Genomic DNA, 24103 nt, shown 5'->3' with positions numbered 1-24103 from the left:
ATGATAACAGCGGGTGAATTATATTGTTAAACTTAATTACATCACTTTCAGAAAGACGTCTACTGTGATGAAATCCATTTCAATGCTGTGTAATCCATTATTGTAAATTTAAATTTTATTAGGAAATGATCAGACGAAAGAGGGTTTTCAGCAAATACTGTTAAATGTTCAGTTTCTATGCTATTGGTCAGAACAAGCTGTAGACTGTGATTAAAGTGGTGGGCGGGTTCTTTTACATTTTGAAAGAAGCCACTTGAGTCTAATAATTATTTTATTTAAAAAAAAACAATCCTGAGATTCAGGCAGAAGCTCTGAGTAAGACCCAGGTGGACAATAGAACAGCAACAAATGAAACTTTTTGGGGGGGGGGGAGTTTTCTGGCTAGGGTGGTCAAAGCTAAGCATTGGGCTTTCAAATGAATTAAAACTCTGTCTGGGTCTTTAGTTGATTAACAAGCTAAACAAGTCACTGCTGGTACAACTGGGGAGGGAACCAGAGAAAAGAGTCTGACATTGTTTTGGTAAAGTTACACAACGACTCAGTATTAATTTTAGTGACCTCCAATTGACGTAACCAGCTGTCATTACTGCCAAAGTGAATTATAATTTTATGGAATTTATGTTTACCCTTAGCCAGCAGTTTTAAATTTCCCTCAGTGTCTCCTGTTCTGGCCCCTGGAAGACAGTTGACTATTAGAGGAAGAGCAGTTTTCCATTTGCTGAATGACAACTGTAAAGTAGAACAAGTGGGAAGACTTTCAATGTTTACATATTTGTTAAAACATCCTCCTCTTTTCTTCAGTTTCATACAGAGAGTAACTAGATGAGTACACAGTTTTGTTTTCTTTGTATAGCAGGAGTTGTGCAGAGGGCCTGTATTGAGCGCTCTTGCACCAAAACTAATGACAGCTTCACCCTGCAGATGCACTAAATCATCACTAAAGTTTGTCCATGCTTTAACAATTAAGACAGAGAGTACAGTCTGAGTCTAAGAAAGCAAATAAATAATCCTGAAAGTCAATGAAAAGTCCTCAGATTTGACATCCAGGTAAACTGGAGTGCAAATTAGTCGACATCGCCAGGCTCCCCTGCATTTAACCCCCTGCTCTCCTTCATTTTCCCCTAAGCTTCCTCTTCTCCCCTCCCTCTCTTTCTTTTGTTCCTGCTGTGGCGATCAAAGTGTCTCTGCAGAGCTGCACGATCAAAGACGTGGAGGGAGGGACTCCGGAGGAGGTGAAGAGGCCTCACCCTGCCTGGGTTGGCAATATTAACATGGAACACACTGGTTTTGTCTTTTTGCCAGAGCTTGGCTCTATGTCTCTGGCACGTTGCAAGGTTACCTAACCATCAAACCCACTGGTGACCTTTGTGTGACTTTACTGGACAATATTCTGGAACTGAGGAGCAAGCTCCCACTGGAGCTGTTCCTCCCAAGATGCCACCAATGTTATAACTGCTGAGAAGCTCACAGTAGAAGTCCCACATTTACTCTCTGAGAATTAAATGTGTGTGCAGATATCCATGCGTGGGAATGTTTGTATTTTTTCCCCATTTCATGCAAACAGTGGATCTGCATGAGCAAGCATGTGTGCGGGTACATGTGTGTGTTGTTTGTGCTGACCATGGAGGAGTTGCTGACAGCGCTTACCTCGGGTTATTTTTGGGTCATGTAGAGTTGAATAGCAATGGAGAGCTTTAAGCAACCAGCTGAAAAGAAAAAAAAATCAGTGGAGCAAACATAGTCTGAAATGACACATTCACATCACCCCCACTGCTGATACGTACAAGCAGCAAGAAGCTTCATCATATGGACCAAAGAGCAGTCTAGGCCGTGTCACTGCTGTTTCACCAACCATCTAATGTTTTTAAATCCAACTCTGAATAGAGGACTTTTTTTTTTTAAAGAGGGGGATATAAAGAGGAAGAACCTAAGTAGGCTACAGCACACAAAGTGCTCTGGGACGCGTGAAGAAAATGCAGTGTTGTGCTCTGCCCTCTGGTGGTACAATGGGAGAAGGGTGCAGAGATGCTGCCTGCTCCATCAGCTCAGGGAACGCCGTGTCCATGAACGGGCCTGGAATACTGATGCCACAGTGCAGGGGTGCAGGAGCTGCAGTCTGGCAGGCCCCAGAGAAGCACTCAGATTCATTGTCCTCTACAGAGACACAGACAAAAGAAGACCACTGACTTGTCTGTGAGGCCTTATAGTCCTAATCAATGCTGAACGCGATATGGTTGAAGAGTTTTAAGCCTCAAAAAAGCCAAAAATGTCTACATCATTTGATGCCTCGGAGGAAGAAGAGAAAATGCTCTCTGCTTGTTTATGCCTTTTTTCCACACTTTGAATTTAAGCTGAAGGACGCCCCAAAAATACTGTAAAATAAACTTCATAACAGTAAAATAAAAGTCCCAACAGCTGTGATGAAGCTCACAGTTAAACTGTAACACTGTAGCAGCACACTTGTCTGACGTCTGCATACCAGTTCAACTGACTGGAGGAATAAATACTGGAAAAGTAAAGACATCACCTCATATTGTCTAATATCCTATAACCTTACAAAATAGAGGTCCCTCAACATTGTATGTTAAGGTAGGAGAAAGATGCTAAGATACATTCGGCCACGTGAAGGAGGGAATGATGCTGAAAAAAATACTTTAAGGTTTTTCATAACTCAAATAATAAAGTAACTGAACATTGTTACTGATGAACAATGTGTGGGGATGTCTTTGATTTCATTGGGATTGTCCTGTGGTTTCTTCTAGCTGGTTGGATGGGGTTCTGAAGATGATCAATAATCAGTTACAGGTTTATTTTGATTTTAGTCATATTTATTTGGAGCATGAACTGACTGAATTTAAAAAAAAACAAAAAAACAAGACAGCCACTTATAGCCTTCAACTAAGAAGGCTTCAGATACATAAAAACACTCTAGTTAATACTAGTTAATTACTAGTTAATCTGTGAAATGGAGCAACTAACCTTCTCCCTGAAACTTGAGACTGCAAGGTTTGGAACGCACTGGGAAAAATGGACATTCTACCAGACTGTGAAATAAATAATTTGAAAGTTTTGCCTGTTTGTTGTGTCAACCAGTACCTTCTTATGCTCTAAACAACAAGCACAAATGAACTGCGGACCTTTTTGCATAATGATGTGATCCATTTCTTAACTGTTTTTCTTTTTTGGTTTCTGATGGCAGATGAATTTTGTAGTGTGACTCATGTCCTGCCTGTTGCTGTGTGATGGTTCAGATGTTCATAACACAATGAAGTGTAAAATGTGTTTGAGAGTATCAGGATAATCGCATACTGACGATAATACAGAATGATTTATCGATACTGTGTCAAAATTGAACTTATAATATTGGAAATAACTGCTTTATCACAACTGTGCTACATCCATGCATGTGCATTTTAATGTAACCACACAAGAAATGGAAAAGATGAGGTCCTGACTGATTCTGTGTCTGTGTCAGAAATAATTAGGAGTTGGGGTTTAGGGTTCTTAGTGAATATACAGTATATCTGGGCTTTGGAGTTCAGGATGTCCTCCTGCATCCGACAGCTTGGTCCTCACCCTTTATCTCCACACACTGTGACATTACTGCTGTTTGTCACATGCCAAATACATTTTCTAACCTTCATGTTGGAAATTTAGCCAGGAGAGGAGCCACAAAAACACATCCTTAGGCCCTGTGAAAGCTACACAGCCAAGGAACATGCTGCTACAAAATACTCTTTTTTTTAAATTTGTGTTGTATTTTTGATTGGAGGTTAAAAATGATTGGAAAAGGCTCTCCATAACTTTATAATGGAGAGATAAAAAACATAAAAGTATAAAAGCAAAAACTGGAAATTTTAAATGTTTGGTCATTTTGGTGATAATTCTTTAGAAGTTTAAACATTAATAGTCAGAAGTAGAGTTTGGTAGAGAGAATTTGTTTTGTAAAAGTGCTTCGTGGCTTTATTTAGATTTGATCATTACTGATGAAACAGTCTACATGGCGTCCATCAGGTTAGCTTACACACATTACAAAATCCTGATCACTGAAGAGAGACGCATCGCCTTTTCCTTGAAGAGCCCTGCTACCTTTCATCTGTATGCAGATACAGAAAAACAAATGCAGAAAGCCCTGATTAAGATGATTAAGATTTTCCAAAGTTGGCAAAAAAAATTTGTGTAGGAGCTGAAAGTAAGAAAAGGACGAACGTAACAGGTTTTAAAGGCTTTCACGAGATTAATAAATACAAAAAACTGTTGATCATGTATCTGTTGAAAAAGGGTCTTAGAGGGATAAAGCAGTGTGAGAGTCACTGTTGGACCAGTTGTTGCCTGTGGCCTCCTCCGTGTGTAATAATGGTCCAGAGCGTGTGGTCGTCCCCTCCGACAGTCTGTCCTCCTGTCAGACGCCACGCCACGGCGCCACCCAGCCACTTCCCCGACGCTGCAGGACGGCGTGCCTCTGACTCTCTGCCAGCCGGACGTTGACGATGCCAGCAGGCACACCAACACACAGTTGCACACACCTACTTATATGTGCAAGCAACTGCGCACACTCTCACACACTCACATAAATCAAATGCTTGGCCCTCCTCTCCACTGTCCCAGCATGCACCCTGGTTACCTGGCTGCTGTCCCACTAAGAACAGCTGCTACCACAAGACTGGACTGGAGGTTCCACTGCATGGTAGCTCACACACACATGCATACACACAAAGAATCACATAAAAGAGCCACAAACAGTACTGGCTTCATTCATCCCCAGCTCTGATGCAAGCTCATTTCAGGTGATGGAAGACTAAACCAGAAGGTAATAACTTTTTATGGGAAGATAATCAACAAAAACTGCCACAACAAACAGACATAAGCACAAAAAGATGATTATAAAGATACAAAAAACCAACAACAACAACAACAAAAAAAAAGCAAAAACAACAAACAGAGGAAAAAGAGACAGAAATTGATACAAAATAACCAGATTTGTTATGATAATAATGTATGCAGAATTAATGTAAAAGACACAAAATACACACAATTGCTAAAACATTGATACAGAGTGTCCACATAGGCAATAAAATGACAATGAAATAACATAAAATTACTGAGACACAAACAGGCACAGATGTATAATTACCATTAAAGGATGCAAAGCAATCAAAGACCGCACAGATAGAAAATAAACCCAGCTTGATGCAAAATGACTAAGAAGAGATACAAAAATTACCACAAAACACAAACAGTTATAACAAATAGGCAAAAATCACCACAGAGATGCAAAACAGAGGCCAACTGATTCCAATAGTGAGTAAAAAGTGAAACAGAATAACAATATGATAGAACGTGGAAACAAAATGAGAAAGTGGTGCAAAGTAACCAAAAACTGATCCCAAATTATAAGGAAAATATATCTTTTTTTGCAAAGGACCTAATCATAACCATAAAATTTTGCAAGACGACTGAGACATAAAGTAAGAGAGAAGAAGAACAAGCACAAACTAACAAACACGGCCCAAAAGCAACGTCCATAATGTGACCTGACCACAAACAACTGCAAGTACGACAAATATGTGTTTATTTCTTTCAGTCTGGTGTGTTGCTCGTCTGTAGGAGGGTCGAGGCCTTTTCCATGCCACAGTGCAGCCGTGTCTGCTTTCTTAAATCCTTTCCTACCTGCTTTCTTCATCCTCAGCTCTAAAGAGAGCTCATTTGAGATGATGTAGGACTGGACTAATAGAGTGAAATGGTGCAGGGAGGGCTTTATGAAAAGTGCACAGAGATGCTGTTTGAGCAGATGCACGGGGTCATAAAGTTAGTGCCTGCTGGGACACCTGGACTCATCTGAATGGGATACAGGGAGCAATTAACGGCATTATAATTCTTGCCCTTTCAGCGTCACATTTAGCGGGGAGGCTGTGGGGGGGTGGGGTTACGTAAAGCCGAGCTCTGCCACTGCTTTGATCTGCAGCGCTGCTTGTGCTGCAGCAGGGCAGAGGTCAGAGCCCCTGGAGGTGATTATGTAAGAGCAGGCCCATCTCCATGACTGTCCTCTGGCCACAGTGACACGGGGCTTCAGCATGCTTCCTCCTCCTGCTGCTTCTACATGTACATCAGAAACACTTCACCACAAGTGTCCTTTGGAGGATGTGGAACTGCTTTGGTAGAGAAAATGTCAAATTCTTGAAATGCGGCTGAACAGAGAACGATCGTACGTCAACTCTTTGGGCTTTCAGGTTAATAGGACGTGGGAGGGACCTTGAAAGTCTTCACAGTAGATCCACATTTTTGCTAAAAGTGCTTAATATTATGCAGGGATGTCTCAGAGAGGCGTTTTGGGGGCATCTAAATGGCCTGTAGAACCCTCTCAGGGTCTTCCTCATTACCAGCGGAAGAGGTTAATTTCAGTTTTTTAGCAGTGATGAGTCGGACTGGATGATGCTGGGGCTTAATTACCGTACAGCAACTGCTCGAGTTCTGATGTCAGCTGAATGCAAGCATTACAGCTCAAGGACACATATAGCCTGTTAAAACATGCCATGTTAGCGAAACTCTGTCTTTCCGTCCATCAGTTCTGCATAGGTGGCTGCTCTCATCACAGCTGACGCTGACCTTTTCAGCTGCAGAGACGGGACGCACTTAACAAGCTCAGTGGGCACATGAAACTGTACGTAACTCACTGTATGTGTATTCACTCATTCCCTGAAGTGTAATGACGTACACTCTGTTCATTTTCATTCTGCTTTATGAGATTTTTTGCACTTTCAGGCTTCTTCACCTTGAAGTTAAGAGGTTTTTTGTTTGCTTTGCTTTGAATAAGGTCTATTCCTAACACAAGCTTTAGAAATGTTCACATTTTGTTCTACAACATGAGGTGTGGAAGTAAATACTTCACCTGTGAATTGTGAAGCTATTCCAAAGCTGTGCCAGAGAAGGAGTTTCATAACAAGATAATGACACTAAAAAGGTTTTCAGGGACATTCAGCGTCATCACACCATGGAGATGGTGACCTTGAAGTCAGCATTGTGTAGTTTATAATTTTTCTTCTTGCCATTGCATTTATGTGTCAAAAAAAATCACGATATTATCAGATTATCTTGTTGAATAAAATAAGTATCATAACATCTTTTTTCCTCACTGCTTATTTTTGTGATCAGCTTGTGGAAAAATCCAACCAGCTTGTGTAGTGATGGAACCAGGGCTACGCTAATTTCTGTTGGCCTTGCAGTACTCTCTCTGTACCCACCAAACTACTGAGTTTGGTGAATATTTGTACACGTCATTATTAGTGGGGATGCCAGGTTCACAATACAACTACTTGCATTGTGTTGTTTTTCCTGTTCATCACTGTGTCGGGCTGCTTTAATCCTTCACTCACTGGCCACTTTATTAGGTTCAACTGCTCGTTAATGCAATTAATGTATTTTATTGACCAATCACATTGCAGTAACTTGGTGCATTTAGACGTGAACACATGGTCAAGATCACCTGCTCAAGTTCAAATCAAGTGTGGGGAAGAAAGGTGATTTAAATGTCTTTGAATGTGGCACAGTTGTTGGTGCCAGACTGCCTGCTCTGATTTAGAAACTGCAAATCTTCTGGGATTTTCTTGCACAACCATCTCCAGGGTTTACAGAGAATGGTCTGAAAACCAGAACATATCTGGGTGAATATACTTTGTTAATGTCAGCGCTCAAAGAAGACATCTCATACACCTTGTATAAGCAGTTCAGGCTGCTGCTGCTGGAGGAATGAGGTTGGGTGCATTTTCAGCCCTTAGTAGCAACGGAGCATCACAGCCTGCTTTTAGATTACAGTGTACATCATGTTCCAGTAGTTTCCAAAATGATTTCTTGGACCTGAAAATGAGTTCACTGCACTGTTATGGCCTCCAGTCACCACATCTCAATCCAATGGGATGTAGTGCAACATGAGATTTGTGTCCTGGATCTGCAGTGATATCCTATCAGGACCATCTCATTTCTTTGTTCCAATTATTTTAAAGCACTTCTGATAGAAAATGCAAGCACAACTCAGTACAAGTATACTCGAAGTGACCAGTTAGTAAATGTGCAAGGTCAACTTCATTCACTTAACTGCACATCTCAACCATCATTTGAATTTAAATTATTTGAGGCGACTTGCTGCGAGATGCAGCCCGTTTAGTTTACCTTAAGCTTTTGATATAACACCTATTAGCTGAACCCTGTCAGCTTTTCCTTCATGTCCAAAATGGCCAGGTCTGGCTGCAAACATGGCAGCTGATAAAAGTGCAAATTTCAGGCCTCGAAATAGAATTTCAGCACCTGTTGATATCAACGTAGCAACATAATAGCTGAAGTTCTTACTTGTAATGCAAGCTCTTTTTGTAGCTTAATGTATGTTAATTAAAAAAAAGACAAGGCTGTTATTCCATCTTTTGTTTTTATTGAACAACTCTGCAGAACAGTGAAGATGGTGACAGTCAAAGTAGCAGAGACATTGTAGTCCGGGACTTTAAGCAGTCTCTTCCTTGGCAATGCGGTCTTTCTTGAGGGGTCCCTGTGGAAGAGAGAAACAGAACCATCAATCATGTGACAAAACTTAATGGTCTTCCTGTTGGCTCGAAGCAGACGTGTTCCCAGAGAGTGAACAGGGAGCCAGCACAGAGAGGCACTGCTCCCCTGCCTCACTGGAGCTCACTGTGGCACTGGAATGGAACCCAGAGTTCATACTGAAGACTGAACCAGGTTACGAACAGTGCAGGACAACTCAAAAACTAACTGCCGTATTACAAAGCTTTTACTTTCAGGTGGTCAATCTTTAAAGGGGAACTTATTGGACTCATTTCCAGCTTCACCACTTTATTCATTAATTCTAGAGTAGCTTTGCATGGCTCAGATCAAAATCATCCGCACACGTCTTATCCTGGGCCTGTCGTCTGCTTAACCAGTCTGAAACTAGCCATTATAGAACAAAGTCTTACCATGAAAACTTTCTTTTCCTCCACGGTCTGGAAGCGACCATGACCGAACTTGGAGGTGGTGTCGATAAACTTGAGGTCGATCTTCTCCTGGGCACGACGGCTTGTCTGCACCAGCAGAGACTGGAGGGAGAGAGAACAAGAATCAAGTCTTTATATCCCAGAGCTTGCTTAACCAACTTTGTCTAAGAAAAGAAAAATCCTCCTAGTATGAAACTGGTCAATTAGCACAACTAATTGCTTCACTTTAGTCTCACCTTGCGCAGAGTCAGCACCCTCTTCTTGGTCCCCACAACACAGCCCTTCAACATGACAAAGTCATTCCTCACTTCTCCGTAATGGACAAATCCACCCTGTAATTAAAACACAAGGTCAATCACAGCTTCCAGGCTGGAGTGCTGACACAAAGTACAGATGTGTCTAAGATCCTACCATGGGGTTGATGCTCTTGTTGGACAGATCGTACTCTGTGGAGGCGTTGTTCTTCACCACCTTTCCGTCCTTCTGGTGGTAGCCCTGACCAATCTTGTAGATCTTCTTGTTGATCTCTGTGCGGTGGTGGTAACCCTTCTGACCAGCACGGGCCACAGAGAAGGCCACACGGGCAGGATGCCAGGCACCGATACAGGCCACCTTACGTAGACCACGATGGGTTTTGCGAGGCAGCTTCTTTGTGTGCCAACGGCTGGTGACACCTAAGAGTTGAGACATTCGGTCAGCGTCATGATAAATTCAGGTTCAACCAGCAGCTGATGCTGTGAAAGAGGCTCAAGTATCTTACCCTTGTATCCGTGACCCTTAGTGACACCAATGATGTCGATCATCTCGTCCTGGGTGAAAACTTTGTTGACAACCACAGCCTGCTCCAGCTTCTCACGGGCCCAGTCCACCTTATCAGAGATGGTGCCTCCGTTCACCTGCACCTCCATGAGATGAGCTTTCTTCTGCCTCAGGGGCAGCATACGCATCTGCAAAGAACAAAGCCTGGTTAGGACAGAAAATATGCAGTGCTCAAAAGCACACCGATAATTCTAGCTATGTAGTCTCAGAAGGAAGGCAGCATGGAAGATATCCTCATAAGTTTCGGGCGCCATGCCTGACGCGAGTTCCGTGGTCTCTTCACTGACAGACATTCAAGAAAAATCAACAGAAAATCAAGGGAACAAACCAACCTGTGTGTGGCAAATGACACGGATGACCTGGCAGTATTTTTTCATGGCTGCAAAGTCTTTCTCCAGCTGCTTCTTGCCCTCCTCATCCTGCCATTTCTTGCAGTATTTAGTGAAAGCCTTCTTCTTGGACTTGTACCTGAGAGCATGAAGCAACACATAGGTTGGCACAGGTCCTTCATAACCCCCATGAGGGGCAGCGGAAGAACGCAGTGCATAGCTGCTTGCCCTGCCTCCGTGTGGACAGAAGGGCTGTATCAGCTAGTGAGGGTTTCGGCTCATGGCACAGTTTCTAAGAAGCACTTTCCACTGGCCAGAGGAGCCCGGAGCTCATCAGGGCACGGGGCACCTGAGCGGAGCTGCCACAGAGGGCCACCGTGATGTTAGACTCGCTCAGTGAAAATGCAGTTCCTAACATTTCCACCAGCAACTAACATCTGCTTCAAGCACTTTCATTGCAACGGGATGAGCTTCATTTTGTCCCCAAGACTCACCAGTTCTTGTAGAAGCGACGCTTGCACTCATCACTCATGTGCTCAGCGAAGACTGTCTTGAAGGAGCGCAGACCACGAGGTGTGTTGACGTAACCCACAACACCAACCACGATCATGGGAGGAGTCTCCACAATGGTCACTGCCTCAACCACTTCCTTCTTGTTCACCTCTGTAAGAGAAAGCGTTGATTAATTTTGACTAATAGTTGATATAATCAGTAACTTCTTCAACTCATTAGATTTGTTTACTCATGGTAGAAACTGCGCTCAGTGCTCGACATTCAGCAAGGGGCTATAGACCCATTCTGTCCGCCCGTCGAGGGAATCATCACAGGCAGAACACCATAACTAACCCTAGACCTTTTTCACTGCAGACGAGGCTTGTTTTACAAAAAAAAAATTAAATTAAAATGAGAATGACAGCCGATTAAACTTATTCAGGTTTTTAGTTTTAAAGTATCTGTATATTGTAAGATCCCCTAGGAAGGTATTAAATACTCACTTCCCATAGATATAAATGACCATCTACACAATTAGTATCATTAATTACATTTTCTTTGTTATAAGTATTATTACAGTGATATTTCAACAGAACCTGCCAAATAGTGCTTAATCTGCCATTAATGGCAGTCACTTATTTTTTCTCTGGCTGTCAAACTTTCAGGAAATAATTTAAAACTGCGTTTTTCTTTTTAATTCCAAACTTTAACACTAATGCTGAAAAAGGAGGCGATTGGTAGCTTTCATTAACTTTACCACCATCAGCAACAATGATCAAGTTAAGATGCATCGTCATGCATTTATTACACTTGCTTCTCTTGCAGACAGAAGCTAAAGTTGCTACTGTGAAAAAGGTCCAATCACCAACTATGACTTCTCTTTTTAAATTCGAGGGTTTGCTGTATTACATTTGCAGTCTAATTGCACTTACTTGAGCCAGGTCTGTCCACCTCCCGGACGATGTGAGTCATGCCGGCCTTGTAGCCCAGGAAGGCAGTCAGGTGAACGGGTTTGCTGGGGTCATCCTTGGGGAAGCTCTTGACCTTACCGCGGTGACGACGACTCCTCTTGCGGGGCAGAAAGCCCAGGGATCCGTGTCGCGGAGCCGAAAACTTACGGTGGGACTGCCAAGAGTGAAGAAGAAGAAAAAAAATTTAATCTTGTGTATCCAAGAAGTGTCCGTTATACACACGGTTCCTAGCACCTGTGAGGTGAATTTTCCACCGAAACCAGCGTGGACTCTCATTTACCACGCTAGATTCGACGTGCTAGCTTAGCTAACCGCCTTTAGCACTTCGCAGCGTGCGGCTGTCAAAACCGAATCCACACAATAGGAACCCTAGCTTTAAGACAATCCATTTTATCCACAACTTTAATAAAATAAGTTACTGGAGACTGAGGCGGTAATAGGCAAAATAAGTACGGCCTAATTAAAGCAGCCATTTTGGCCCCAGAGTCGCTCAACACGCATACCGAAATCTTATATTTGGGATGAAAATAGCAGTGAAATCTACACAAGACTGTCATAAAATATACACTGAAATCAAACTGCATTTCTTATACATGTCAAATAGGTGGGATGCATGAGATAGAAAATGGATTGGTGCTCAGAGTACAAGCAGCAAAAGAGGATTACTCACCATTTCGTCTCCGATCCGATTGAAAGAGGCCCGGTGACGGGCAAACTGCCTGTATATACCAGAGCAAATATCGCGAGAGTCAGCGTGAAAATCTTCCAAGAAGCTCCACCCCTGGTTGGTAACGAGTATCTGTAGTAAAATAAATAAACCACTAGATGCCGCTGTTTGCTTTCACAAATTTTGCGTTACGCTCATACACAGTATGAACAATCTTTTATGTTATACTAGTCATCAGTAGCGGTTTTAGATACGGGCGACACGGGCGGTTGCCCGGGGCGGCAACCGATCGGTGCCTATGACCCCGAATGTCATAGGCACCGATCGGTTTTCTATCGCCCATTTGCTGGGAGTAAGGGCGCCCTTCGTTTGCGAGGTGCGCCTGCTGCTTGCGGCGCAGAGAGGAGAGGGCGGGGCGGCGGGGGATTCTCTGACCGGCTGGAGCAGCATCTAATAACCAACTCGCAAAATAAAACAAAATAAAAACAAACCAACAAACACGAAAATACCAGACATTATAATACAGACTTATAATTTGCACCGATGTTTTTTTTCGAAATTCTATACACGAAAAGTGAGCGCGAGAGCCCTCGGTGCACCTCCTTGCTGCTGAAGTCAAAGTAAACTTTATTGTCATCTCCGCTAGAGTCCAGTATATAGAGAGACGACAAGGCTCCAGTTACAGCAGTGCAAGTAAACAAACAATATATATAAGAAGAGTAAGAAAATAAATATACACTTTAGGACTCGAGATAAAGGGATCAATAACAATTTAAAATTTACAGTTTGATGATTTAAAGTCTCACACACAACCCGTCGAAAAGGCCGGCTGCTTCCAAATTTCATTTATAATGTTGTAAATCCAAGACCATTATGTATTCATGATTTGAATCCTGGGTTGTGTGAAATCTCAGAAATGCACCCTAGACAAAGTGAATCTGTGAACTAAGGTGTAGGTGTGTTAGATCATGTTGTGGTGATCCTTGGGTTGAGGGATGGGTGTTCATACTGGAGTGCAAAATTAAAACCAATGGAAGATGGACAAGAAAAGTTCAAAGCCATCAGGTCCTCAGTTTAGAAAAAAGAGAAAAGCAGAGGAGAAACGAGCAAAAGATACAGGTAAGCAGATGTGTCATTGGATAATGGCAGGACATCCTGAAACAATCAGAATCAGAATACTTTATTAATCCCTAAGGAAATTATGTGGGTTACAGTTGCTCCAAGAAGAAATGGTAAAAAAAAATAGTAACAGTAACAGACTAAACTCCAAACAATACATTATGTTACAGATTTTAATATTAATTAGTCATTGTCAATTGTTGATTTGTCCTGTTCTCATTGTATGACGAATTATGATGGCTGTTTGGTAGCCATTTGCATACTATGCATACTCTCTCTCTCTTCATATGTGTGTGTGTGTGTGTACAACAGCTTTATGTTAATGTACAATCCTTAATATGTTTTGTCTGTGTGTTGGGGACTTATTAATATTTATACAAGTAGAAATAAGCATTTATCCTTATGTTTGCTGCTAATGTGGTGAGGTAAAATTTGCGGTTTAATGAGGAAGTACAAGAAAATATTCTAAGTCGGATAGTAAAATGCAGAAAGTAAACAGGAGTACTGGGAGGCTAGTTGCATACAAATAGAGAGAGGTGGCAGAGGAAAAGGCTTATAGCGAGTTGGATGTGAGGGTGGAAGCTGTAGTGCCTCTTCACCTCACTGTACAATACCTTGTGCAATACTTTTTGTAAATAGTCAATGGTGCAATAGACCTCAATACTTGAAATGTGCAATTCACTTGTATTTTTATTTTTATTTTTATTCCTATTTATTCTATTTATCCCCTTTGTATATTTTATTTATATTTGTCTCTGTATTTATATATGTGTGTGTATGTGTGTGTGTGTGTGTGTGTATACATACATATATATATATATATATATATATATATATATATATATAATATTCTGTAACTCTGTAACTTCTGTTGGTGCTGTGCTTTTTGGAAATCGAATTTCCCAGAGGAACCCACCCGAGGGATTAATAAAGTTCAATGTTATCTTATCTTAACTAAGGAAGATTAAAAGGACTTCTACTGACTGGCTAAGAAGAAACGGAAAAGCTGCACGGCAGGATAGGCTAAGGAGATGGAAATGCACTAAAAAGTGAGGAGTGTCTTGAAAAGATGGAAAGAGTATTTTGGAGGAGCTGATGAATGAAGAAAATGAGAGAAAGAAGACAGACGGAGGTGCCTGAGGAATGGAGGTGAAGTGTACCATTGCTGGAGTGGGTGGAGCGGTCAAACAAAAGTGTAAGCGAAGGTTTACTAGATGGTTGTGAGAGCTGCTGTGATGGTTTGGAGATGGTGGCACTAATAAAATGTCAGGCAGCAGAGCAGAAGACTTTATGATTTTCATCAGCAGTGACCAGAATGGAGATTAGAAATGAGTACATCAGAGGGAGAGCTCAGGTCAAATGGTTTGAGGTGCTTTGGACATTTACAGAGGAGGGATAGTAGATACTGGACAAAGGATCCTGAAAATGGAGCTGCCAGGAAAAGAGCAAAACCTTGGAGGTTCATGGAAATATGAGGACATGCAGAGGACTGGTGTAACAGATGCTAGGGACAGGACGAGAGCATCCAGACAATCAGCCAAAGATTTCAAACTTTCTGTTTGGTGATTTAAAAGGAAAATTACTTTTATCCCAAATCAATGTGTGTGCCCATTGGGTAATCTAATAAATAGTGAGCCAACATAACTTAACGCATAAGTGAAATTTTATTAAATAGTGGTCATTTACAATACCACATCATAGGAAATAAGTCACTCATTGCATAAAGATGAAGCCACCTTCAGATTTCACACATACAAAAAAGAAAACACAAAGGACACACAATCACATTTATCTTGCAATTTAAGGCAGAAATATTTTGTTTCATGACCCAGTGTTTTTGTTCATTGCAGATAAGAAGTCCAAAACTTTTATGAGCAGAGATTTTCTCCTTTTTGTTATTGCTTTTTGTAACAAGCCTCCCAACATTTTTTGGTGACATCTGTGACTTTTGAGAAGTTTGCTGCAGTGGTTTTCACAGAAGATTATGTCACGTAATTGGAATAATCGTATTATTTATTCCAATAAGGCCTGCTTCAATTTAGCCAAACTAATGTAAGGTTATCCTTGAAAACCCACAGTATGGCTTTCCTCATTTACAAACATTTTTTAAAAAGAAGCTTAAGTTGCTTTTTATGATTTCATTTCACAGCACTTGTTTTGCAAACGTAAGAGTGCTCCGAATCTATCCAGCATACGAACCATATCGTTTACTCATCTACACAGCAGATAAATGTCAAAATTGTCATGCTTTACATTGACAGGAAGTCTTCAGGCCTGCACACACCATGCAGTCTGTCGCACAATCCAAAGTGCAGGAAAAGAAACATTTTCCTTTCACCCGATAAGGATGCAGTCTTTAAGGTGGTTTCCCTCCCCCACTGTCCTGGATAGCAGGTGAGCAGGTTCAGGGTCTTCACTGAGATTTCCTCCTCATTTCCTCCGTTTCATTGGAAAAATGAGAGCACAATAAGACTACAATGATTTGGTACATGTTCCTTTACATAACCACTAAACAAAGTTTCTATCTTTTAAACTTTACTCCATTAAGCACACAAAGTTTGTGGTCCCAGAAAATCTCTGCCTGGGATTCAGGCTCCTTATTGTGTCCAGGGATGCGGGGTAAGTGGTGAGGTGCGTGGATCTGCAAAAAAAAAGAAATCTCCACAAATGGGCTGACTCTTCAGACTTGTCCTGAATTATTCTCTGCATGTTTTGCTGTGACAAACAACCAGCGGCACAGTGACCGCCTTCACAATGCCAGCTGCTCTCGATCAAGGTTCATCTTTTGGAAGAAGGCCTTTCCAAACTCATAGCTGCTTATCATAACAGCGCAGGCTGGGGCCACTTTGATCACCCTGGGCATGAAACCTGGGGAAAATAAACATGTTATTTTTATGCAAAGCACACATTATAAGTTTCAGTTGGCATACAATCGGATAAATGTGTACCTGCAAAAAGGCCCCTGTAGCCCAACTCGGCCCGTATTTCCTTCATGATGTGCCAGGTGGATGACGTTCTCTTCACAGAAACTAGAGGGCATAAGAAGAACATCAGTATGTAAATTTCACACAACGTAAGTGCCTACATCATGAACGCATGTCATGCGCAGACCTCCCAAAGTGTCCATCTCTCCCAGCTCGATCTGTCTGCGAGTCTTCACAACATCGAAGGGCAGCGTCAGGATTGCAGCGATCTAAACACAGCAGACGGAAAGAGTCATAAACTGTGCTATATGCAATATGACTAAGTGCCAGTTTAGTTCAGGGCAACACAGGAAACATTTACTCAGCAATGATTGGTTTACTGGGCAGTAAGAGCCATCACAAAAGGAGTTAGATACACATCTGCATGAATGTTTTACAGGCAGCAAAGTTAGACTTTTATTCCCTTAAACAATGGATCTGTAGAGTTTCAGACTCTTAATGTTTCTGCACAAAGATCAGTCCATAAAGAAAACAAACAGTGCAGTATTGCAGACATTGGTGCATGTTACGTGGATTTCCACCATGATTAAAAGTTCTTTTTCATGAATTGCAGTAGATGTTAGCTGCACTTGAAAGGAAACTATTTATATCACCAGTTGGGTAATTATTGCTTGAGTAACATCACAGTGTGAATGTGTGACCGACACTGGCCTGATTCCCCCAAGTTATCCAATGCAGTCTCTCAGACTTTGGTATCAGGTGCTTTAGTGTTATAAAGTCATTCACATAAATTTATGAGCATGGTAATCGCAGTAGGTGAGCAAAAGAAAGCACTGTTTTCCATAGCGGCACATTTTTTAAAGTTTATTATCATTTGGGTTCAAGCAGAAACTAACTCTGCTTCAGCGATATCAGTACAGGTGTCAGATATCCTAACATTTAACATGCTTAACAACTGTAACAAAGGGCAGGTGTGCAGAGTACTCACTGCTCCAGAAACAGCTCCTGCAGTAAAGCTGATAGAGAAGTTGGCCTGAGGAACTTCAGACTGTTCACAAAGCCGGGCCTTCACCATTTCATAGTTAAACCAGTACAAAGCTGCAAACACAGAGATTGGTAATTTGTTACTTTGGTCCACATTAGAGTCAAACTACTGTCTTTTCAGCTGCTCTTCTGTGGATTTCTACATTTAGAAATTCTCTGAAATTAACCAACACTTAACTTTGACCAGTACGAGCTCCTCTTGGCTGCAAACTCAAAAGAAAGAACTCCAAACATCAGCAGCACGCTAGAGAATTTATGGAAGCCAATCGCTCTCCGTGTCCCAATTACCAGGACAAAGAGCAGCATAAATTGACGTTTTTACTTCCTCCTTATCAAAATAGTTAAATGAAGTGGAAATAGAAGCCTTACAGTCAATAAATACTGGTAAAGAGAAAATCTATTCTGCAGCTCAAATGCGGTGCAGTAAAAATTAAGCACAATGCTACACCTATTTTGTTACCAGGGGGCCTCTATAAGATTTTCAAGGCGAAAAGGGTTAGAGGTTATTATGGGAGACTAAATCGAAGGTCTAGGATAAATGTTCTCCTTGTCAAATCCGTGGAGCTAATTTATGATTTATGGCAGTGAGCTTCATAAGCTTATGGTTATGAGGCTTCTGGAAGAGTTTCATCGATGACAACAAGGAAAGAGTCCTATTTTAACAAAAAGACGTCTGTTTAGAACAGACGGAAGGGAGTGGTGGAATAACAATGCTGCAGGAGTGGTTAGACAAGTTTCTGTGGCGCACTGGTAGGGATGGGTATCGAAAACCAGTTCTTGTTGAGAACCGGTTCCCACTGTTTCAATTCCTTGGAATTGTTTGCCATTTTTGCAAACGATTCCCTTATCGATTCCAGTCGCCCCGAATTACGTTACCACGTTGCGGAGCGTCATTTACCTGGCAGGAAACACGGCACCTAAGCAGCTCAAACGCTCAAAAGTTTGGTTATATTTTACGAGAACAGATGACAACAGGGCAACTTGCAATACTTGCAAAGTAGATATTTCATTTAAGGGAGGAAACACTACGAATATGCAAAAGCATTTGCTCACAAAACACACGATAACCTTAGATGAATGTCGTGTTTTTAATTCCGCTCCGGACTCGTGAATCTCAACCCAGCAGCAGCGGTAACGTTTGCACGTCCTCTCCCGTTAATGCGGCAGGTAAATAATCAACTAACAGTGCATATTATGTTAGCGCGATCTGCCTTATTACAAAACCTGCCATTACTGTGCATTTAGGTGACCATGATGAGACAGACAGAGTCTGGCTGGCTCAGATGCTGCCAGTTCTCGCTGCAGTCTACCGGTAGCATCTCCTTTCAGGCCAGGATAGACGAATGTCACCGAGCAGTGACTAAGTTTGTGGTAAAAGGCTTGAACACATTTGCCACAGCAGATGCCCCCGATTTTCATTAAGTGAATGTGTTTAATTGTAGGCAGGGACATTACTGGATATTCTTGTGTAATTGCTACTGAATAATTTATGTTATACTTTGTTATTGCTAGAGAAGAATATTTATTTTACATTTACAATTTTTTTTCCTGGGGACCCTGTGACACCCCATTGATCTCACTGTTGGGTTTGTAAGGCCATGTTACTCCTAAATTTCTATCTTGTTCAAAGAGAAGATATAAAACAAACTTCTGAGCTAATCGACCTTAGTGTTCTCCTTTTTTAAAAAGAATCGATAAAGAATCGAATCGTTAAACAGAATCGAAAATGGAATCGGAATCGTGAAAATCTTATCAATACCCATCCCTACGCACTAGCATGTTAAGTGTAATCAACATGATGTGTCTCACCTGAAAAGGGTACATCTCTGAGAACGGTGGGTCCCCAGCCCCTCCACAGGGACAGAAGTCCATTCTGGGCCACAGCAGAGCGGATACATGTCCGCAGCTCGCTGTAGGACAGCTGACGGGACTGCATCTTGGTCCTGACCAGTTCCAGTGGGCTAATCACCGTCACGGCTCCCACTGCAAAACAGACACAAAGGTTTCACTTAAAGAGCACTGTCAGTACTTTGCTGTGATTTCTGTGTGGGGAGCTTTTGTTTTATTCCATGCACTTACATCTGGCAAGACCCCCAGCAACAAGAGGGACATGACTGCCCTGAAGACCCACACCGAATGTCAGGAAGTCCCGCAACTGGTCGTAGCAGGTGAAGTAAATGACAGTGGCAGGTACTGCCATCACCCTGTTAACATAAACAAACAAAGGTTTCGAACAGAGGAACTGCACACTTTACAACATATCAATGGAAAGTTCTCATAAAATTATAATAATATGCAAATTTTTTTACTAGAATGAGACTGACGTGTCAGGTACTAAAATGCAGCTTTAGCGCAAGGAAGTACTTTATTAAACCAAGTTCTGCTATTTATTTTTTGTTTTTTTAATTTCTTCTCTTTTCTCCAAGACACTCCCGGTTTCCTTTTCTCTAAAACTCAGTGATATTTAATTCAGTTGAAGCTATGCACATTGAGTGCAATGCTCCAAATACTACACTCTTTCAAAATAAAACTGTACTTACTTAAAGTTTAAGAAATTTAATTCTGAATTTAGGTCTTCTTACACTTCAGTTCTGTGTCTATTCTACGAGTACTGAAACTTTACTAGATGTTACTCACAAAGTTGGTGGTAGCCCGCTCCACAGAGACCGAAGACCTTCATGGCGAGTGATTTTCACAAATGCATCCTGTCGCACAAACAAAAAACAAAAAAGAGAGCTTATATGATGTTAATTGTAAACCAATTGTAGGAAAAACAAAGCCACTAATGCATGACTACTCACAAGAGTCCCGCTGAACTGAGTTGGCTTTTTGTACCAGCTGGTGCAACTGGTTCTATTCTGACAAACATAGATGTGATCCATCAGCCCATTACAATACAGGAAACACTTCCCTGTGAGGAGGCACATGAGGTGGTCAGAGGAAGAGAAAACCACACTCAGATTATTAGCTATTAAAAAGACAAACAAACAAAAAACAACTATGATTAAAAAACAAAATTAGCACATCTCACAATAGCAATGTGAAACTACAAGTGTTTCCTAAACTGAGTCACACAAGCCTTCACACAGGAGAGAAATGTCATTAATAATACAAGCAAAAGCAATGACCGCACAGCTGCTCTGTAGATAACACAGTCCTGTCCTTGCCTCTGCCGGTTTATTTAGTGCCGATTACCGAGAAACCTTTCAAATAAAGTCTAAAAAAAAAAAAAAAAAAAAGAGGCAGAATTCACATGAATGTATTTACAAGGGGAACTTTCTGTTTTCACTACCAGAAGACATTTGTTTTTAAAGCAGAAAACCAGGTATGCTAATCTACATCTGATCAAGTGTTAGCAACGGCGGGGCAAATACTTACACTTGGAATGACGTGAGACACCATCCCACGGAGCAGAAAAAGACGCTGAAGCTATGAAAACGAAGGACAGAGCACAAACACAGGAGGACAGGTTTAGTGGGGTTAATGTTAAGAGCAAAGCATCAGAGTAAAACATGTTAAAAGCAAACTCAGTAAACCACAAAAGAACAAGAGGTCCTACCTTGGTGGAACGGTGTCTGCTGAGCCTGCAGCCTGATCTTCACAACGTCTAGTGGCGTGACTGCAAACACAAGAATGAATTTAGTTATCACAACCACACAAGAGCTGATAAACAATTAACTGAGTGCCAATGCTAAGACACAGAGAACAACTCCAGCCTTTGTTTCTTTCTCACCAAACAGAGATGTGATGAGGGCTCCAGTGCCAGAGGCCAGCATCTGCTGCACTGGAGAGATCGCAGCCACGGGGCCACTGACGCCTCGCTCGCCCATCCTGCCAACCTGTCAAGACCAAGAGAAACAGCATGTCACACCAAGGTTTCAATCACATTAATATTTAAAACCATAGCTTTAAAAAATGCTCTCCACCCTTAAAAAATTTGTAGTGGTTCAAACATGGTCTTGCACTTAAACTAATTGATCAATTATCAGCAGCAGTTTGAGATTAATTTAATAGTTATTATTCAATAACCTGTCTAATCCTTGCAGTTCTGGAGTCAAGAATAGTGTAATTATGTTGTAATACCCATCTTGAAAAATAAACTACAACTAAAAGTTTTCAGACAATAAAAACTTGGGTCAAAAAGCTAAAAAAGCAAATCTAAATGTGAAATTTAAAAGTATAATTACACATGTGTGAGAATGTAAACTGAGATAACACGAGGTGTATATTAACTAAACTTGACAGAGCTGCCTTACCATTTTACACAACACTATCTCCCTGTTATGTAAAACTGTGAGGAAGGAGTGTCAGTGACTCAAAGGATCAGTAACCAAACACTGAGTTTGCAGCTGGATCAGTATCCGGTTAGATCACAATTCCTAGTGTGTGACTCCTGCTCCTGAGAGCCTTCAAATTACTGTCACTAAAACCCTTTTTAAAAGTCTTTTCAAGTTTCACAGACTTTGTATTCGTCTCCATGCATTACGAAGAGTTAAACTGTCATATAATGCTCAGAATTCACTCTGAGAAGCTTGAATTTAAGGAAATTAAGAAATATAAACCAGACAAAACTGGAAGCCAGGTTTCTTTTTTTGGGCTTATTTATATGATGATAAAAAGAAACAACTTAAAGGAAGTGGAACATCTGGAGGAGGAAAAGCACTGTTATTGACAGTATTTCAGTTCATTGTTAAGACACAGTTCATCATTTCTATTTGACACAAATTTAAGTGCAAAAAGAACAACTATGTGAGTAGGAAGGGTGAGTCTACAGTAGGTGGAGTTGTTAAAGCATTATGATAACTTATCTATAACACGCATGCCTTGTCTTCTTGCCCACTCCTAAATGATGGAGCATGTTGCAGAAAAAAAAACCAGACAACTTTGTTTAAACAAAATAAAGTTAAAGAAAACATGCACTGCATTGTGAAAACTTCTTTACTGTGTAGTTGACCTCTGCTTCCTTGGCTAACTTTATTATAGTTTAGAGTGACAAGAATAGCCCTCAGCCTTGGTCTTCCCAATAAGCTTCTTTGTCTGGCCAAGTCTCCTTCCACCAAGTGCCCACAACACACATGCAGCTCAACAGCTCCTTCTCCCTTTTTAATCTCTCTTACACAATGCTGCATGGATAATTGTCACGTCTGACGCCAGATAAACATTTCACATGTGCTGACAGAACATGAGAAACTGCAGATTACATGCTTCTCTGCAAACAAAACAAAACAAAAAAACTGCTGCATAACACAGCGGATGCACGAAGACATCGCGTGCTAGGACATTGTGTTCTTTCCCCCACTTAAGTTAGCTGACTTTGGTTGTAATAGAATTAAAACATGTGAAGTCCAGATAGATAAGAGGAGGAATAGCTGCCTTTCAAGGCAGCTGTGAATGCAGTGATCACATTCACTGAAGCAAACCTTTCTGAAATGTGCTGTCAGCCACCTGCGTTTCACTGCACATTATCTGAGTCGCTAGCTAGCTAGCTGTTTACAAGCGACGTTTCTCACCTCTGCTTTAGCTATGAGCGTTGCCGGGAAACACACAGGTGTCTTCACCCATATCAGTTAAGAGCTACACCATTCTGCCGTGCTTCGTCTGATTATTCGGGTGCTCCACCGTGGATAACCCGTAAACATCTTGTTGGAGGCAGCTTAGCTCGCCTCAGAGTGCAGGTTACAAGCTATGCACGTCGACTTCATAATCATGAACGCGCAGTCATGGGCGTATCATAACCGCAGGAGGCCTGTGCGCATGATTTGTAGATCCGGACTGATCAGGAATGGACTCGCTTGGCCCCGCCCCGCCGCCCCCCCTGTCGCTACCGTTGCTTTGGCGCCACCTGGAGGACCCATTGCACTTCGCTGACACATGAAAAACAGTTTTTCCGTTAGTCAGGCGTATCCGTATCCTGAACAACGAAGCATCACACTTTACACAAGAAAAAAAAGGGACATCCATTCATTACACTGTAATTAAAGTGCCGCGTTTAAATCCTCCCAGACGTTTACATTGATAAATAAACTGTAGTCAACATGATTTATGAAAGGGTTACAAAATAAAGACATGATCTATTTAGCATGACTTTGCTTTATTCTGTCTCCATTCCAATTAACCCGCTACTTTTTCTTCAGTTACAATATCTTGATAGAAGTGTTATGTTATAAGTTATGTTGTGTGTCTGCTGCCCTCTTGGCCAAATGTCTCTTGAAAAGTAGATAGATAGATAGATAGATAGATAGATAGATAGATAGATAGATAGATAGATAGATAGATAGATAGATAGATAGATAGATAGATAGATAGATAGATAGATAGATAGATAGATAGATAGATAGATAGATAGATAGATAGATAGATAGATAGATAGATAGAGAGTCACTTTTGCAAAAACCGAAATTGCAAATAGTATTATTGTTATTATTATTTTTGACAGATTATAGACAAAAAACTCTTGCACAACCGTCTGAATATGGCCGATCATTTTCGGGCAAATACCAGAAACTTTTTGGCAGCCAAACACTGTACCACACAAACAGCGTGATATCGTTAGCAATCCGTATTTTCTTATTAGTCACAGGCTCTTATTGCATTTTTAATGGCTGTAAATAAATATGCTTCTTTGAAATTCTCAACTATGCCTGTACTACGTTGTTTTATGAATATTAAAAACTGATTCATTGAAGAGACAGAGCTGGCGTTAAAAGGTGTACAGCAACATTAAGGCACCTCCTCTCCCTCCCCTTTCGGGGTGTGTTCA

The 24103-nt window shown here is 41.3% G+C and overlaps 2 protein-coding genes and 2 non-coding genes across 5 annotated transcripts; all 4 read right to left on the bottom strand.

The window, feature by feature from the left end:
- Positions 1-8400: 8400 nt before the first annotated feature.
- Positions 8401-12411, bottom strand: rpl3 (ribosomal protein L3). Its single transcript, XM_085404681.1, has 9 exons — positions 12260-12411; positions 11551-11743; positions 10621-10789; positions 10130-10265; positions 9739-9925; positions 9390-9652; positions 9215-9310; positions 8961-9080; positions 8401-8536 (listed from the first exon to the last, which is right to left on the bottom strand). Exons 1-9 carry the CDS (start codon positions 12260-12262, stop codon positions 8492-8494), a joined length of 1212 nt encoding a protein of 403 aa, XP_085260807.1. The 5' UTR covers positions 12263-12411; the 3' UTR covers positions 8401-8491.
- Positions 8608-8740, bottom strand: LOC146672162 (small nucleolar RNA SNORA54). Its single transcript, XR_014911648.1, has one exon. It is a non-coding gene; the product is annotated as a small nucleolar RNA SNORA54 (small nucleolar RNA).
- Positions 9997-10088, bottom strand: LOC146672161 (small nucleolar RNA U83B). The gene has a single exon (XR_014911643.1). It is a non-coding gene; the product is annotated as a small nucleolar RNA U83B (small nucleolar RNA).
- A 2605-nt stretch (positions 12412-15016) lies between the features above and the next one.
- slc25a39 (solute carrier family 25 member 39) lies at positions 15017-23073 on the bottom strand. Of its 2 annotated transcripts, none has more exons than XM_085404679.1 (12): positions 22854-23073; positions 21077-21182; positions 20903-20962; positions 20722-20772; positions 20145-20311; positions 19981-20048; positions 19423-19547; positions 19153-19326; positions 17288-17397; positions 16487-16568; positions 16324-16404; positions 15017-16243 (listed from the first exon to the last, which is right to left on the bottom strand). In XM_085404679.1, exons 2-12 carry the CDS (start codon positions 21171-21173, stop codon positions 16125-16127), a joined length of 1134 nt encoding a protein of 377 aa, XP_085260805.1. In that variant the 5' UTR covers positions 21174-21182; positions 22854-23073; the 3' UTR covers positions 15017-16124. The 2 variants fall into 2 exon arrangements, with proteins under 2 accessions (XP_085260805.1, XP_085260806.1); XM_085404680.1 differs by having other exon boundaries at positions 20145-20254; positions 22854-23072.
- Between the last annotated feature and the right edge of the window lie 1030 nt (positions 23074-24103).

This window comes from Rhamphochromis longiceps, linkage group LG4, assembly GCF_057381845.1.
Source record: "Rhamphochromis longiceps isolate RC_006_pf linkage group LG4, R_longiceps_female_GT1.1, whole genome shotgun sequence".
Taxonomy (NCBI): Eukaryota; Metazoa; Chordata; class Actinopteri; order Cichliformes; family Cichlidae; genus Rhamphochromis; species Rhamphochromis longiceps.
Note: the sequence above shows the minus strand (reverse complement) of the source record. Positions and strands in the feature narration are given on the sequence as shown.

Bases quoted from the DNA above. Each gene is read 5' to 3' on its own strand.
- rpl3 (XM_085404681.1), bottom strand. The intron at 10,266-10,620 runs GTGAGTCTTGGG...TCATGCTCTCAG, and splicing joins CGTCGCTTCTACAAGAACTG to GTACAAGTCCAAGAAGAAGG. The intron at 9,311-9,389 runs GTAGGATCTTAG...TTTTAATTACAG, and splicing joins ACAAGAGCATCAACCCCATG to GGTGGATTTGTCCATTACGG.
- slc25a39 (XM_085404679.1), bottom strand. From the start codon at position 21,173: ATGGGCGAGCGAGGCGTCAGTGGCCCCGTGGCTGCGATCTCTCCAGTG. The intron at 20,312-20,721 runs GTAAGTATTTGC...TCTTTTTAATAG, and splicing joins TGTCTCACGTCATTCCAAGT to CTAATAATCTGAGTGTGGTT. The intron at 19,548-19,980 runs GTGAGTAACATC...TTATGTTAACAG, and splicing joins AGCGGGCTACCACCAACTTT to GGTGATGGCAGTACCTGCCA.